The sequence below is a fragment of the Oncorhynchus mykiss genome, chromosome 11, assembly GCF_057628025.1.
Source record: "Oncorhynchus mykiss isolate SJ-2025 chromosome 11, ASM5762802v1, whole genome shotgun sequence".
NCBI lineage: Eukaryota > Metazoa > Chordata > Actinopteri > Salmoniformes > Salmonidae > Oncorhynchus > Oncorhynchus mykiss.
In genome coordinates this window covers 54626103-54642112 of record NC_143032.1, presented here as the reverse complement: position 1 = coordinate 54642112, position 16010 = coordinate 54626103, and the positions used below count along the sequence as shown (strand labels likewise).

Below are 16010 nucleotides of genomic sequence, written 5' to 3'. Positions count from 1 at the left end.
GTAACAATGAAAGATGACAATTAAGAATGAGGGTTGTGTGTTGAAAGTAATGAAACACAGTGACAGAATGATGATGCAATACCTTCAAAAGGTGGTGTATAGCGTAACAAAATACAAGTCTACACGCAATCATTCTTAAATCAACCTTTTCATTATGAAACATTAACTACTGCAGATGCTCAAACCATAAACTGGAGATTGCAAACCTGCTGTCTAGACATGATATTGAGGAATGACATCTGCATCATGTCCTCTATGCCAATGGGTAGCTGGAAGGTCTATTTCCATCAGTAATGTGCATCCCTTTATTATAATGACTCTGCTTTTCCAGACACCATTAGCCCACAGCAGGGTCAAAGCACCATGATGCTGACAACGAGCCAGCCAGAGACTGATGCAGATCTCTGCAGTCAGTCAACCCTCCAACTCATCTCATTATGGGAGAGCAAACAACAAAATTAAAAGACAAAACAAAACGCATCTTATCAACCTGAAACACTTCAGTTTGTCAGGAAGTAGAAACAGTGCGTTGGGATCTGGTCTGCATTCATTTTACAAAGAGGTATCAGGAGTCTTGATTAGCCAACTCGTTAGTGGTTACACATAAGGACAAATCGACCCAACAGTTCTCATACACAGTCCTTAAATGACAATAAATTAAACATATTGGAAATGTATATACACAGAGTAGACTTGTGTGCAGGCGCATAACTTGCAATATTAGAAACACACCATGATTAGTTTGATGGATTGGTAAAAATGTCCCCAATGTCCCCCAAGCGCCAAGGCAGCTACTGGCTATGTGCCTTTGCACCACAGACTCAGTTCCTAATTTTATGATTGGATCCCCCGCTGCCAAATATGCTTTTTTTGTTGTGCAGGTCCCCAGAGGCAGCCGGCTGTTCGGTAAGCGCAGCAATGCACACACACAGTATAGGATACAAGCGAATGTTCCAAAATGGCAATTAGCTGGAACACACTGTTCTAAAAAGCGCACTACACATGCGAGCGGTTTCATGTGACAGAGATGAAAATATCTGTTTGGAATTGAGAGAGAGGGGAGATCTAAAGATGCAACAACTACCATGGGTTGCTAATATAACCACGATTATGTCTTTGGCTGCTGGGCAATGAAAGAAAGTTGATTTGAAAACCAATACATTATAGAAATGCTGGTATCAATGGCATAAGGAAGAGTTTATAAAATGATTCCCTCAACATTTCTATGGTCTGATTTGGCTAGGCTAATATGAAACAAAATAAGACATGCCTCATAAAATGCCATAAAACCTCCAGGTTATTAAACGATTAAGTTAATGGTTAAATTGTTTTGAAATGCTGACTTCCTCCACTCAGATTGCAAAGTGGGTGATGTGGCTTTCTCTCCGCTCTTTTGACCATTTTCTCTGAACAAACTGTGCCTCGATTATGTCAACAGAATCAAGCCTTAATTATACTACATTATATTTGTCAAATACGACTGCCGTTTAGTCTATATTTATGTAATTAAAAGTTTGGTTACATTTTATGGTTCCCCCCTCATGTCAGCATCGGTGTGGACATATCACCTAGGCTACACTTTGAGATTTAGGCTAATTATATACAGTACCAGTCAAAGGTTTGGGCACACCTACTCATTCAAGGGTTTCTTTATTTGTACTATTTTCTACATTGTAGAATAACAATAAAGACATCAAAACTATGAAATAACACATATGGAATCATGTAGTAACCAAAAAAGTAGCCACCCTTTGCCTTGATGACAGCTTTGCGGACTCTTGGCATTCTATCAACCAGCTTCATGAGATAGTCAACTGGAATAAATTTCAATTAACAGGCATGCTTTGTTAAAAGTTAATTTGTGGAATTTATTTCCTTCTTAATGCATTTGAGCCATTCAGTTGTGTAGGGGTGGTATACAGAAGATAGCCCTATTTAGTAAAAGACCAATTCCATATTAGAACAGCTCAAATCGGTTACACCAGCCTAATCTCGGGAGTTGATAGGCTTGAAGTCATAAACAGCTCAATGCTTGAAGCACAGCAACGAGCTGCTGGCAAAACGCACAAAAGTGCTGTTTGAATGAATGCTACAAGCCTGCTAGTGCCTACCATCGCTCAGTTAGACTGCTCTATCAAATCATAGACTTAATTATAACATAATAACACAGAAATACGAGCCAAGGTCATTAATATGGTCGAATCCGGAAACTATCATCTCGAAAACAAGACTTTTATTCTTTCAGTGAAATACGGAACCGTTCCGTATTTTATCTAACGGGTGGCATCCATAAGTCTAAATATTCCTGTTACATTGCACAACCTTCAATGTTATGTCATAATTGGAGGTCGACCGATTAATCGGAATGGCCGATTAATTCGTTTTTCCGTTTTCATAATAATCGGAAATCTGTATTTTTGGACACCGATTTAAAAATAATAATAATTTATACTTTATTTAACTAGGCAAGTCAGTTAAGAACACATTCTTATTTTCAATGACGGCCTAGGAATGGTGGGTTAACTGCCTTGTTCAGGGGCAGAACGACAGATTTTCACCTTGTCAGCTCAGGGGATCCAATCTTGCAACAGTACAGTTAACTAGTCCAACGCTCTAACCATTGCACTCCACGAGTAGCCTGCCTGTTACGCGAATGCAGTAGAAGCCAAGGTAAATTGCTAGCTAGCATTAAACTTATCTTATAAAAAACAATCAATCATAATCACTAGTTATAACTACTAATCCAGTTTAGCAGGCAATATTAACCAGGTGAAATTGTGTCATTTCTCTTGTGTTCATTGCACGCAGAGTCATGGTATATGCAACAGTATGGGCTGCCTGGCTCATTGCAAACTAATTTGCCAGAATTTTACGTAATTATGACATAACATTGAAGGTTGTGCAATGTAACAAGAATATTTAGACTTAGGGATGCCACCTGTTAAGATAAAATACCGAACGGTTCCATATTTCACTGAAATAATAAACGTTTTGTTTTCGAAATGATAGTTTCCGGATTCGACCATATTAATGACCAAAGGCTCGTATTTCTGTGTGTTATTATGTTATAATTATATCTGATTTGATAGAGCAGTCTGACTGAGCAGCAGCAGACCCGTAATCATTCATTCAAACAGCACTTTCGTGCGTTTTGCCAGCAGCTCTTCGCAAGCACAGCGCTGTTTATAACTTCAAGCCTATCAGCCTAATGGCTGGTGTAACCAATGTGAAATGGCAAGCTAGTTAGCTGGGTGTGCACTAATACCGTTTCAAACGTCACTCGCGTTTAGATTTGGAGTAGTTATTCCCCTTGCGCTGCAAGGGCCGCGGCTTTTGTGGAGCGATGGGTAACGATGCTTTGAGTGTGGCTGTTGCCGATGTGTTCCTGGTTCGAGCCCAGGAAGGGGAGAGGAGGGGGACGGAAGCTATACTGTTACACTGGCAATACCTCAATGCTTGGTCAAGTAAGCAATATCAACTCCTGGCCACTGTTGACGAAGTCATTTCCTTGCTGTTCTTGATCTAAGCTGCCTCCTGATAATTAGATGGTCGCTTTCTTTCTCATCTTGATCAAGACCAATACCTAAGAACATCCAATAGTCAAAGGTATATGAAATACAAATGGTATAGAGAGAAATAGTCCTATAAATACTATATTAACTACAACCTAAAACCTCTTACCTTGGAATATTGAAGTCTCATGTTAAAAGGAACCACCAACGTTCATATGATCTCATGTTCTGAGCATGGAACTTAAACGTTAACTTTTTTACATGGCACATATTTTACATGGCACACATTTTTACATGGCACATATTACTTTCTTCTCCAACACTTTGTTTTTGCATTATTTAAACCAAATTGAACATGTTTCATTTATTTTAGGCTAAATTGATTTTATTGATGTATTATATTAAGTTAAAATAAGTGTTAATTCAGTATTGTTGTAATTGTCATTATTACAAATAAAAACATTTAAAAAACGGCTGATTAATTGGTATCGGCTTTTTTGGGCCTCCAATAATCGTTATCAGCGTTGAAAAATCATAATCAGTCGACCTCTAGTCATATGTACAGTATACAGTACCAGCCAAAAGTTTGGACACACCTACTGTTCCAAAGGGTTTTTCTTTATTTTTTACTATTTTCTACATTGTAGAATAATAGTGAAGACATCACAACTATGAAATAACACATATGGAATCATGTAGTAACCACAAAAGTGCTAAACAAATCAAAATATATTTTATATTTGAGATTCATTTAAGTAACCACCCTTTGCTTTGATGACAGCTTTGCACACTCTTTGCATTCTCTCAACCAGCTTCATGTATTAGTCACCTGGAATGCATTTCCATTAACAGGTGTGCCTTGTTAAACATTTATTTGTGTAATTTCTTTCCTTCTCAATGCGTTTGAGCCAATCAGTTGTGTTGTGACAAGGTAGGGGTGGTCTACAGAAGACAGCCCTATTTGGTAAAAGACCAAGTCCATATTATGGCAAGAATAGCTAAAATAAGCAAAGAGAAACCCCAGTCCATCATTACTTTAAGACATGAAGGTCAGTCAATCAGGAAAATGTCAAGAACTTTTGAAGTTTCTTCAAGCGCAGCCACAAAAACCATCAATCGCTATGATGAAACTGGCTCTCGTGAGGACCACCACAGGAAAGGAAGACCCGGAGTTACCTCTGCTGCACAGGATAACTTCATTAGAGTTAACTGCACCTCAGATTGCAGCCCAGATAAATGATTCACAGAGTTCAAGTAATAGACACATCTTAACATCAACTGTTCAGAGGAGACTGCGTGAATCAGGCCTTCATGGTTGAATTGCTGCAAAGAAACCAACAAGAAGAAAAGACTTGCTTGGGACAAGAAACATGAGCAATGGACATTAGACTGGTGGAAATCTGTCCATTGGTCTGATGAGTCCAGATTTAAAATTTTGGTTCCAACCGTTGTGTCTTTGTGATTGTGTTTACCAAGTGTATTCCTTTCCTGAGTGAGTTTGAGAGTTTGTTGTTTTTTCAAGTGTACTGTGATCCTGGGGCTACCGTTTCTTAGTAAAGTATTATGTTTATCCTTAACCACCGATTCCTTGTCTGTTCTTTTTTCTGCACCTGGGTCCAACCTCACCACGTCACAGCAAGCTTCTGCCCAAACATGGACCCAGAAGAGATCGCCCAGATCAAAAATGTTGTAACCCACCAAGGAGTATCATTGAGGAGCCCATTCAGATGGGGGACACACGTCTGAGCCCACAGGAGCGTGACAGGCGCATGTGCGAAGGCTGCTTCCTCTACTGCGGAGGTCTCGCCCATCTCCGTACTACATGCCCAGAGCTGATGGGAAACGCCAGGGCTCGGCAGGACAAGGTGAGGCCCTGACAAGCTGTGAAGTTATCCACCGGCTACCCAGTCACCGTCTGTCACTACCTGCAACCCTCCACTGGGACAACCGTCAGCACCAGATTCAAGCCTTAGTGTAATCCGGGGACACAGTTCATTTGATTGATCAGAACTTTGCCAGAGAATTACAAATCCCCTGAGTGAAATGTCCCATCCCTCTGCAGATTCAAGGCCTCGATGGACGACTGCGTCATAGAACTCCTACCCGGCTCCACACCTCCCTGGGGTCGTCTGTACTCCCTCTCAATCCCTGAAGCAGCAGTCATGGACAATTACATCTGGGAGTCGCTGGAGGCATGTTTCATTCACCCCTCTACATCTCAAGCTGGTGCAGGCTTCTTCTTCATGGGTAAGAAGGATGGAGGCCTGCATCCTTGCATCCATTAGAGGGCTGAACCGGATTACGATAAAGAATTGTTACTCCCTACACCTTATGTCCCGCCGCTTGGAGTTAGCCTTTAACACCCCTAGTGGTCACTGAGTATTTAGTCATGCCCTTCAGATTATCGAAGTCACCAGCAGTCTCTCAAGTATTGGTCAATGACACTCTTAGGGATATGTTGAATCTGTTCATCTTTGTTTACTTCTACAACATCCTAATCTTCTCCAAATCCCTTCCGGAACACATACTGCACACCCGCCAAGTCCTTAGACGCCTCCTGCAGAGTCAACTGTCAAGATAGAGAATTTGAGTTCCACGTATCCCAAGTGTCCTTCCTGGGTCACATTATCTCTACCGCAGGAATCCAAATGGATCCCGTAGAGGCAGTCGCCGACTGGCCCCGTCCCACCTCCCTCAAGCCGATCCAGTGGTTCCTCGGGTTTGCCAGTTCTTACGCAACTTTGTGGTGGCAGCGACTCTCACGGTTCTAACCCGCAAGTCTAACCCGCAAGTTGCTGGACTCCTGAGGCTGACAGTGCATTCATGGAGCTCAAGGGACTTTTCACCTCCAAACACATCCTCGTTCATCCTGATCCTACTCTTCCCTTTGTGGCAGAGGTGGACACCTCAGACACCAGAGCAGGGGTGGTCCTTTCACAGCGGAACGAGGAGGACAAGAAACTGCAGCCATGCGCCTTTCTCTCCAAGCGGTTCTCGCCAGCGGAACACAACTAAGATGTAGGCAACCGGGAGCCCTTGGCAGTTAAGTGAGCCCTTGAGGAGTGGAGACACTGGTTGGAGGGGGCACCTCATCCTTCGTGATCTGGACATACTATAAGAACTTGGTCTCCATTCAAGAAGCCAAGAGATTGAACGCTCGCCAGGCTAGGTGGGCTGTTTTTTTAACAGGTTTGATTTCACACTAGCCTATCGACTGGAATCCAAGAATCAGAAAGCAGACGCCCTGTCCCGCCAACACAATGTCTCTAACGAGGAGAGAGACTCCTAGCCCATCATCCCCAGCTCCCGCGTTGTGGCCCCTGGGATATGGAGTATTGAGACCACGGTCCGACATTCCGAGACCCAGGAACCTGACCCCGGCAGGGTACCCACTAAAAATACTTTACATTCCGCAATCAGCCCATTCCCAAGTACTACAATGAGGACACTCCTCTCAATTAACTGCACATCCAGGTCAAGTCCTCACGACAGCGACCAGCTGGGTTGCGCCAACCTCTGCCCATCCCCAGCCGGCCCTGGTCCCACCTGTCCGTAGACTTTATCACAGTGTTACCTCCATCCCAAGGGCTTACCACTATCCTGGTGGTCATTGATCGGTTCTCCAAGGCAGCCCATTTCATTGCCTTACCCAAGTTGCCCTCAGCGAAGGAGACCTCTGATCTCATGATTAACCATGTCTTTCGACTACAAGGACTTCCCCAGGACATTGTATTGGATCGTGGGCCTCAGTTCGCTGCACAGTATTGTAAAGCCTTCTGCTCCCTGCTGGGGGAGTCGGTGAGTCTCTCCTCTGGGTTCCACCCACAGTCAAATGGGCAAACGGCGCGGGCCAACAGGAGCTGGAGAAGTTCCTCCACTGTTTCGTCTCTACCCAGTCCAGCAACAGGAGCAAGTTCCTTGTCTGGGTGGAGTAAGCTAACAACACACCGCCGAACTCGTCCACTGGACTCTCGCCCCCCGCCGTTTTCTGAACAAGAGGCCGAAGCGGGGGTGCCTCGGCTTTCATTCAACGATGTTGCAGCACCTGGATCAGAGCGCGATCCTCCTTGCTCCGCTCCTCTGCCTGACAACAACCCCAGGCAAACTGACACCGAAGGCCTCTTCGGGTATGGCTGTCCACCCGTGATCTTCCCTTAAAAAGGTGGACTCGCGGAAGCTCACTCCGCTCTACATAGGACCATTCAAGATCCTTAGTCGCATCAACCCAGTCACCTATCGTCTTCAGTTTCCCTGGTCTATGAGGGTCTTTCCATGTCTCCCGTCTCCCATCCTTCCATGTCTCCCGTCTCAAGCTGGTGAGGACCAGTCCATTCGGCCCCTCCGCCCCCTCGACTTGTTGATGGTCGTCCGGCCTACACTGTCCGGTGTCTCTTGGAGGCTCGTTGGGTCCGAGGTACCCTGCAGTACCTAAATGACATACCAAATCTAACTGCCTGTAGCTCAAGCCCTGAAGCAAGGATATGCATATTATTATTATTTTTGACCCCCTTTTCTCCCAAATTTCGTGGTATCCAATTGTTAGTAGTTACTATCTTGTCTCATCGCTACAACTCCTGTATGGGCTCAGGAGAGACGAAAGCCATGCGTCCTCCGAAACACAACCCAACCAAGCCGCACTGCTTCTTAACACAAAATGTTGCAGTCTGGCTTCAGTTTTTAAAGCTTGACAATGAATACCAAAAAACAAAACCTGCAGCAAAACACAATACAAAGGGGAAACATGTAGGTATATTACTGCAACATTTGAGAAGTAGCCTAGGCTGGCTACACAACTACAAGACATTTTGAGTGCACCATACAACAATGCTGCATTCAACCGCACCGGTAATCCATGCAGTGCAAAACATTTTTTTTAAACTTGTTTTTCAAACGTTACAACAACCTATAGCTACGTTTTTGTTATTTGGAATTATTAAATATTTGTATATTAGGGTCGCAGCATATTATGTACATATGCAAGCATAGCAGCAAAGACTGGATAAATATTATGTATCGCTTATTTTGTTTTAACATGTTAAAATGCTATATACAGTATCCTATGTACCTAAGTGGACATTATAAAGGAGCATATTTCTTTCAAATATTTAGCAATGGCCAGTTTGGGTTGCAAGTTGCAAGTTTTTTAAATAAAAACAAATAGGCTATGTCAGTGTAACAGTATAACTTTAGACCGTCCCCTCGCCCATACCCGGGCGCGAACCAGGGACCCTCTGCACACATCAACAAGTCACCCACAAAGAATCGTTACCCATCGTTCCACAAAAGCTGCGGCCCTTGCAGAGCAAGGGGAACCACTACTTCAAGGTCTCAGAGCAAGTGACGTCACCGATTGAAACGCTACTTAGCGCGCACCACCGCTAACTAGCTAGCCGTTTCACATCCGTTACATCAGGCCCGCAAATATTTTTTCAATACGATAGAGTTTGACACCCCTAGGCTAGCATATCTATTTATGTAGCTAGCTAAAAACACGGAGCCTAACGTTAGCTAGCTAGCTGCTGGGAGGATGTCATTGGAGGAGTGGCATGAGTGACCGACTTTTCCCCTCATATAATTTTTCAGTGGCTACAACTAGGGATGCATGTATCATTTGGTTAGCTAGCAAGAAATGTATATTGACTTATTCACAGTTAGCATATCTCTTAGTTGTCAATCAAATGTATTTGGCAGGCAGGCAAGCAAGATCCCATTCAGTTGTCAAAAAGTGGATTGGGACAAGCATGCATTGGTAGGCAAGCTGCAAAAGGAAGAGCAGGCTACTATTCCCCATCGTTTATCTGTGCAATTTTGACGGCCAACTGGCTGAAAAAGTTTGAGAGGGTCTGGGTTCCCTCGTTAGATTTTAGCTCATCTCACTCTGGCTAGCATTAGTTGTTGATCTTGTTGTTGATGTGCATAGGCAACTGAGGGAGAGAGAGCCTACCTGTTCATGGTTGCTTGATCAATATTACTGTGAAGTTCCTAAATGTAAGAGGACTCCCGTGGTATTTACATACGTATTTGCAGAAATCCATTCAGGTGTGTTTTGTGGCTTTTGGCGAATGCGTTCTAATGATCTAAAGTCTCGCTGTTGCTACTGCCTGTAAACACACAGTCCAGTTCAAAGTAAATGACGGCAGGCCCGTGTGGCAAATGGCTTATTTGCATATAGGCCTACTGTAGCTCTGATTAGAAATTAAGCACCAGTCTGCATAGAGTCCAGGACAAAACATGTTTGTATTCAGTTTTATTTACTGCAGTGTCTATTAAATTGTCCAATTGCTCTTCTGTTTTCCCACTGTATATTGCTATAGATTTTTCACAAATGCCTTAGCATATGTCATTCCCAAACATTCTATGAATTTATGAAAATGACCATATCTAAGTGCTCGCTTGTCAGAACATTAACAAATGCTGTCATTCTTCCTGGGGATTTATATGAACAGATTTTTAAAAAGATTTCATGTTGCTAAAACGCTGTCAGTTCCACTTTAATGGAGGTGCCAATGCCAAAGAGGAGAAAAGTGCAGGACATAAGATTTTTGGGGAGTGCAGAGGACTGTAAGTAAATGTTAGCTTATTAACATTAATTAGATTCTGCTTTTATTCACTATTCTTTATTTACTGTCTGGCAATAGGTATAGCTAGCTAGCTAACTACACTGTACAATTCAATAGACTGGTACTACATAGTCAGCTAACTAGCTATACATATTGCCAGACAATAAATTAATAACTTTGCTAATAAAAGCAGAATCTAATTCGTGTTGATAAGCTAACCCCATCACTGCTAAGTGCAGCCATTTTTGTCATATGATAATTGTATTTGGTTATACGATTATGGGAAGGTTCAAAGACAGGCAATACAGAGAGTGAGTGAGAGAGCACCACCCATGTTGAGGCAAGGAGAGGACGAACAAGTCATCAGGTGAGAATTTGAGTTGTGTAACCAAGGAAGATGTTTCTCGACTCAGATTGCCTTGACTCCTTTGATGTTAATTGGGTCGAAGAAATGTGTTATTGAAGACCATGTGGTTAAGAGTACACAAATAGAATAATGGGTTTTAACTGTTTAAATGTAGTTAAAGAAGGGTTGTGGGCGGTGACTTTCTGAGTTTGTCGTTATTGGGGTATATTGACCAAATGATCAGGACATTTTTGAATGTATTTCCCCTTCAGAATTAACCAGAAATAACCGTTTCAAAACTTTTTTAACACCAGGAGGACCTCGGACACCCTAGAGGGGTGAACTGACACCGGAAACCACTGACCCCGACCCCCGAATATCAAACACAAACTTACACCATTGCTTGTGTGGAGACACAGCCAAAAACAGGGCAATGCACTGCCTGAACCATGGTTACCTGCTGGTGTCCTAAAGGCCAGCTCTGGATCAGGTTCTCATGGGCTTGTGGGGGGCTCAAGCTAAGAACACCACAGTCCTGATCAGTAATCACACATCTATCCTACTGTACCACATCCCAACCCACTCCCTCATCATACATTCTGTTCTCATCCAGTTTTGAATTCAACGTGTATGCAGGATACAATAGTTTCATTTGAACTGATAAATATTTTTGCATTTACAGTTGTCCCCTTATGTACATCAGTTTTCATGTTCTTGGCAGCAGCATGCCACTTGCTGTCACATGAAATTCTAAAGTAGCAGTATAGCCCACTTATCAATAGCATTTCTGATCATAAAATAGTCAAATTAAGTAGCAAACAAAACAAGAACGCATAGGACTTGATGGACTCACCTGGCCACAACTTCATTGTCCACTTTTACAATGCAATATGGGTCACTGGTCCCAGAGCTTCAGAGATAACAAAAAAAAGTTAAAACATTTTTAAAAAAAAGTTCAATATATATTTAAATAAGATGGAATTAAGATGGAATTATGGTACAAGCCCACTGTGCACAGAGGTAAATTCAACATATGTTCCACGTTGGTTCAACGTATGACATTACGTGGAAACAACGTTGATTCAACCAGCGTGTTCCCAGTGGGAGAGGAAACCTACAGATATGTCTTCACTTATTATTTGCTTAAGAACGTATTGATATACATTTCTTAGAGAACACCTGTCAAGTATACTCATTTTTAACATACACTAATCTGTAAAACAAAGGTATTCTTGACTTCAAACAAGTGTACGTCCTATAAGTGTACTTCACACAACGAGACACCTATAAATAAGCAAATAGTAGTAATTGCTGCCTGATTACAATTACGAAATACTCACACGTCTTTGGCTGGTAGGCTCCTGCCCTCTACAATACGGAAATATAGGGATGTGTTTTTGGCCATTTCTGACAGAGAGTGGTTTTGCCACTTGTTTTCATCTGCCCATCCAAGATCCTTACTACGGTGCTCCCCTCATCAGCAAGTGTGTTCTCTTCATTTCTGGCACCTTTTGCGCGTGACGGCGCGTCGAGCCCATGTTAATCAATGTTGTATCGTTTGCATTGTACAGGTTTAGATATATAATTAACAGTCACGTTGCAAACGAATAAGCGTAAGACCAGTGTAGACAAACAAACAACAATGTTGTTAAATGTTTGGGTGGAAACAACCAAATGTTTTATATATCTAAAGTATCGTGCCAATAAACAAATCTATATTTTCTGACTGACATTTACTTTCCTAATTTCGGTCCTTTGAAGAAAATAATCATCCTATGCGTATTTTCGAATTTCCAGATACGATTTGTAGCCACCTATTTTAATGGAAAAAAATGTAGATCATAGTAGCTACTTTAAAAAACTATACATCTTTAGACTTCATTGGCGTCTCATTAACCTGCACTACCTGCCGAAAAGAGACACATGACACTGTCAACTACAGTTGCGAACACAAGCATCCTCAAGTCATTAGCGATGCTCAGCTGCTCGCCTTGTTGCATCTGCACCTTACTCGATTGACAGACATTGCGCGGCGCACGCCATCTAGCGGACGAATTTACCTTCTGCAAGTTCTCGCGCCCCCTAACTCGCGTTTGTTTGTGTCAAATTATAGTTACATATTTAAAATGAACTTTTCTATCCTAATATAATACATACTAAGATTGATAACAAAAATTAAATTAAATAAAAATCATATGAGAAGATTAATTTACAAGCAGGCATCTTATAGACAACAAACCTTTTGTTAGGGTCCTCCCACAGAGCATCAGCCGCTTGCCTGACTGTTTGCTAGGCTACAGCAGAAATGCACGATACATTGTGTATACTACGTTTTGATGAACTTCTAAAATAAATTACTGTAGTTGGGTAACTTGGTAAGTATGTGGTTCATCTACGATTTTACGGTAAAGGGTATGATAATAACCCTGTGCTTTGGCTCAGAGTGATGCTAACTAGCTAGCATGATGGATTGCTGACTTATTCATGACTCGGAAATCCTTTGGGCTCCCTTGATTTTTCTCGAAAGCTAGCTCGGGGATAGCTAAAAACATCGACCTTCTGGTGTAAATATTATGGATTTTGGTGATTGATATGGTTCTTTGACTTCACTTTAGAAAATGGAGAGTTATCCTGCGGTATACGAAGAGCAGAATGATTCTACAAAACAACAAGAGAGACATTACTACTTACTTTCAGAACTACAAACCCTTGTCAAAGATTTGCCCAGGTAACCAGCCCAACCTAGCACTATGGGATAATTTAAATTGCATTTACCTTATTCCTCGCATCTTCTTTCCTCGCGTCTATCTAAAACCCCATCGAATGGTCCCTTCCAATTGATTATTTGAGAAGGTGAGGATGCGAGGAATCAAGTTAAAGCAATTGAGGTTCTCCACATAACTAGGAGTTACATAACCATGAGTGCATATAAGATATCTACAGTTGTTGGATGTCAGAGGCATGTCAGAATTTCAGGTAGTCCCATCCCTGTTTCAGTCTGTTTGATTCCTAGTGAATACACCCCAGGTGTTACAGAAACTAGACTTGACCTCCAGAAACAAATCTGTTGAACTATTTCTCCCCCATGTCCAGCTCCTTTCAGCAGCGCCTGTCCTACACCACACTGAGTGACCTGGCTCAGGCACTCATAGATGGAACAGTGTATGATATAGTACAGGGACTCCTGGACATCCAGCACCTGACTGAGAGGAATCTGTACAACCAGAGACAAAAGCTACACTGTGAGCATCGAGGTGTGTCTCTCTAGGTTTCACATGTTCTCTGTCTTACACTCAAATGGTTATTTTTTTATATGTTGGTGTGCCCATTATACTAGGGATCTGAGGTCCTTTGACCTTACAATGTCTCTATTCTCTTCCTCATGCCCAGCACTCAAGCAGGATTTGATTCGTAAGCATAAAGAAGCCCTACAGGTTTGCAAGTCCCACAACCTTGCAGTTATGAAAACCAATCAACAAGGAGAAACTGAGGTATGGAATTGACAAAGCAACATGCCATTTTATTAGTCTTTTTGTTGTTGTTGATATGCTGTTATATTAGTTTTCCACATGTTATCGAAACATCCATCATCCTATATCACAGCCACAGAGTTAAATTATGTTGATCATGTCAGAGTTATTATTGTTATGATTGTCTCTATCAGGCTCTGGAGATTCGAGTGAGAGAGGAGCAAAGGATGATGGATGAGAAGATTGTGGTGGAGATGGACCAAAAGGTGATAGACCAGCAAAACACCTTGGAGATGGCTGGAGTCCCAGGGTTTTACATAACCACCAATCCCCAGGTGAATCAACACTTTGTAAATGTACATTCTTGTGCATATGGCAGATGCATGAAACATAATGGTTCAATGTCATTGTGTGCTTCTACATAAGCTCATAACCAGATGTCTGTTCTATCAAATAATATGGTAGATTTTAGTTTGTCTCCATTATAATGTTTATTTATTTAGGTAAATGTATTGCCTTGAATTCTAAAAAAAATATTTGTTCTGCCGTTTGAAGTGTTGAAAGCTAAGTACACTTCCATTGGGGTCAGGGGGTGAAACACCGATTGCAGTGCAAAAACATTTCCAGTAGATGGTGGTAGAGGCTCTCTCGTTCCACCATTGTAACATACCTGTATGCTGCAGGTGTAGACAAATTGTGGGTTTTTAGCTGCTTCACTGGAATCATATCCTGGAGGCAGTCAGTGCAAGCAGAGTGCCAGCCACTTTAAAGGAATACTGCGGCAATGAAACCGTTTTATACCTCCTACTGTACCTGTAGACTTCCAGTTATTGCGCTAATGCTAGTTAGCATTGACTCGCAAAACTACCTCTAACTTCCTTCATAATGCACACCGAGACATAAAAATGATTTTGGGCGTGCGCAGCTTAACGCATTCTTGGTTTTGCGGGACTGCACTGCTCACGTAGCCAGTGTAGCAGGCTTCATTGACAGCAATCGGCGTGCGTCACTAGCAGCTCACACCTGGCAAAAGTTGCATGTCCAGTGGAGTAGTAGGTCTGTAATGCCTCGGGAGATTTCATGTTCCATTCTTGTCATTGCAGGAGCTGACGATGCAGATTAACCTGCTTGAACTGATACTTAAACTTCAACAGAAAGAGTCCCAGTCAGGAGTTCTGTCATGAGCCAGACACACACACACACACACACAGACAGGGTCTGATTGTGTTAAATAAAGCACTGGACACTGAAGAGCATTTCCTAGAGTGGATAGACACTTCAAAGAGCATCCTGTCCTCTTGTTAGTGAGCACTTGAGCGGGGCTCAGGATTCACGTTCAGGTTCATGTCTTCAGGTGCTGTGTGTGTTCCCCTAAATGCACATGGAAACCAAGAAGTTGTATTGCTTTGTGATTCTATGTAGAAATCACTGGTTCTGGATGGTAATGGGGTCCCTGATGAGAGTGCAGGAATTTGAAGAATCGCTGAAGGCTGTAGATACGTTTCTATTTGTGTTGCCACTCACTCACAGATAAAAAATGGAAATAATTTGTATTATTCATCCAAGTTATCATGTTTGTGATGACATTATTATTTTTCATTCATGTTTATCAACATTACATGTTTACCATGATTTTGGCCCTTGTAAAATGTGTGTTCATGAAATAGTCCATTTACTTTGATTGTGACTCCTGTTTCTTTATTAGTCTAGTCAGTGACAATAGGGTCTACCTACATTGGTTAAAAGGTATTCAAATTGACTAGTACTATACATACTTAGAGGACTTGAATATAATTTGCATTCTGATACTGTAGCATATATGAGTTACTATGGTAGATGAATACTTCTGACAGCTTTAGACTTAAACTCGTGGGAATTGGCCTATATGGATAGAGCTCAATTGAAATGTTTCTTACAGAAGAAATATGAAAGCATAACCATGGTGGCAATTAAAATAGAAGAGTTTGGAGATTATGAGTAAATTATTAGACTTAAGGTGAGGACACAATAGTTCACCTGACACAACTGAATTCAAACATTGCACTGTTAATTTAATGAGCATTTGACATTTTCTGTGCTTTTCACTCTATTTGTTCATAATGAAATCTTAAAATACTTTGGA

At 41.9% G+C, this 16010-nt stretch overlaps 2 protein-coding genes across 2 annotated transcripts in view; one reads left to right on the top strand and one right to left on the bottom strand.

Annotated features, from left to right (window-relative positions):
* Positions 1-12435, bottom strand: part of LOC110535942 (rasGAP-activating-like protein 1) — a 59413-nt gene extending 46978 nt beyond the window's left edge. Inside the window, exons 1-2 of the mRNA XM_021621337.3 lie at positions 11759-12435; positions 11272-11328 (exon numbers count right to left, since the gene is read on the bottom strand). Coding sequence (XP_021477012.1) covers positions 11272-11328; positions 11759-11823 — 122 coding nt within the window. The 5' untranslated portion in view covers positions 11824-12435. The remainder of the gene's footprint in view (positions 1-11271; positions 11329-11758) is intronic.
* A 243-nt stretch (positions 12436-12678) lies between these two features.
* Positions 12679-15566, top strand: dgcr6 (DiGeorge syndrome critical region gene 6). Its single transcript, NM_001160553.1, is given in 6 exon segments — positions 12679-12793; positions 13034-13146; positions 13512-13672; positions 13809-13909; positions 14083-14223; positions 14992-15566. Coding segments are annotated over 5 exon segments (594 nt in total). The 5' UTR covers positions 12679-12793; positions 13034-13036; the 3' UTR covers positions 15073-15566.
* The last annotated feature ends 444 nt before the right edge of the window (positions 15567-16010 follow it).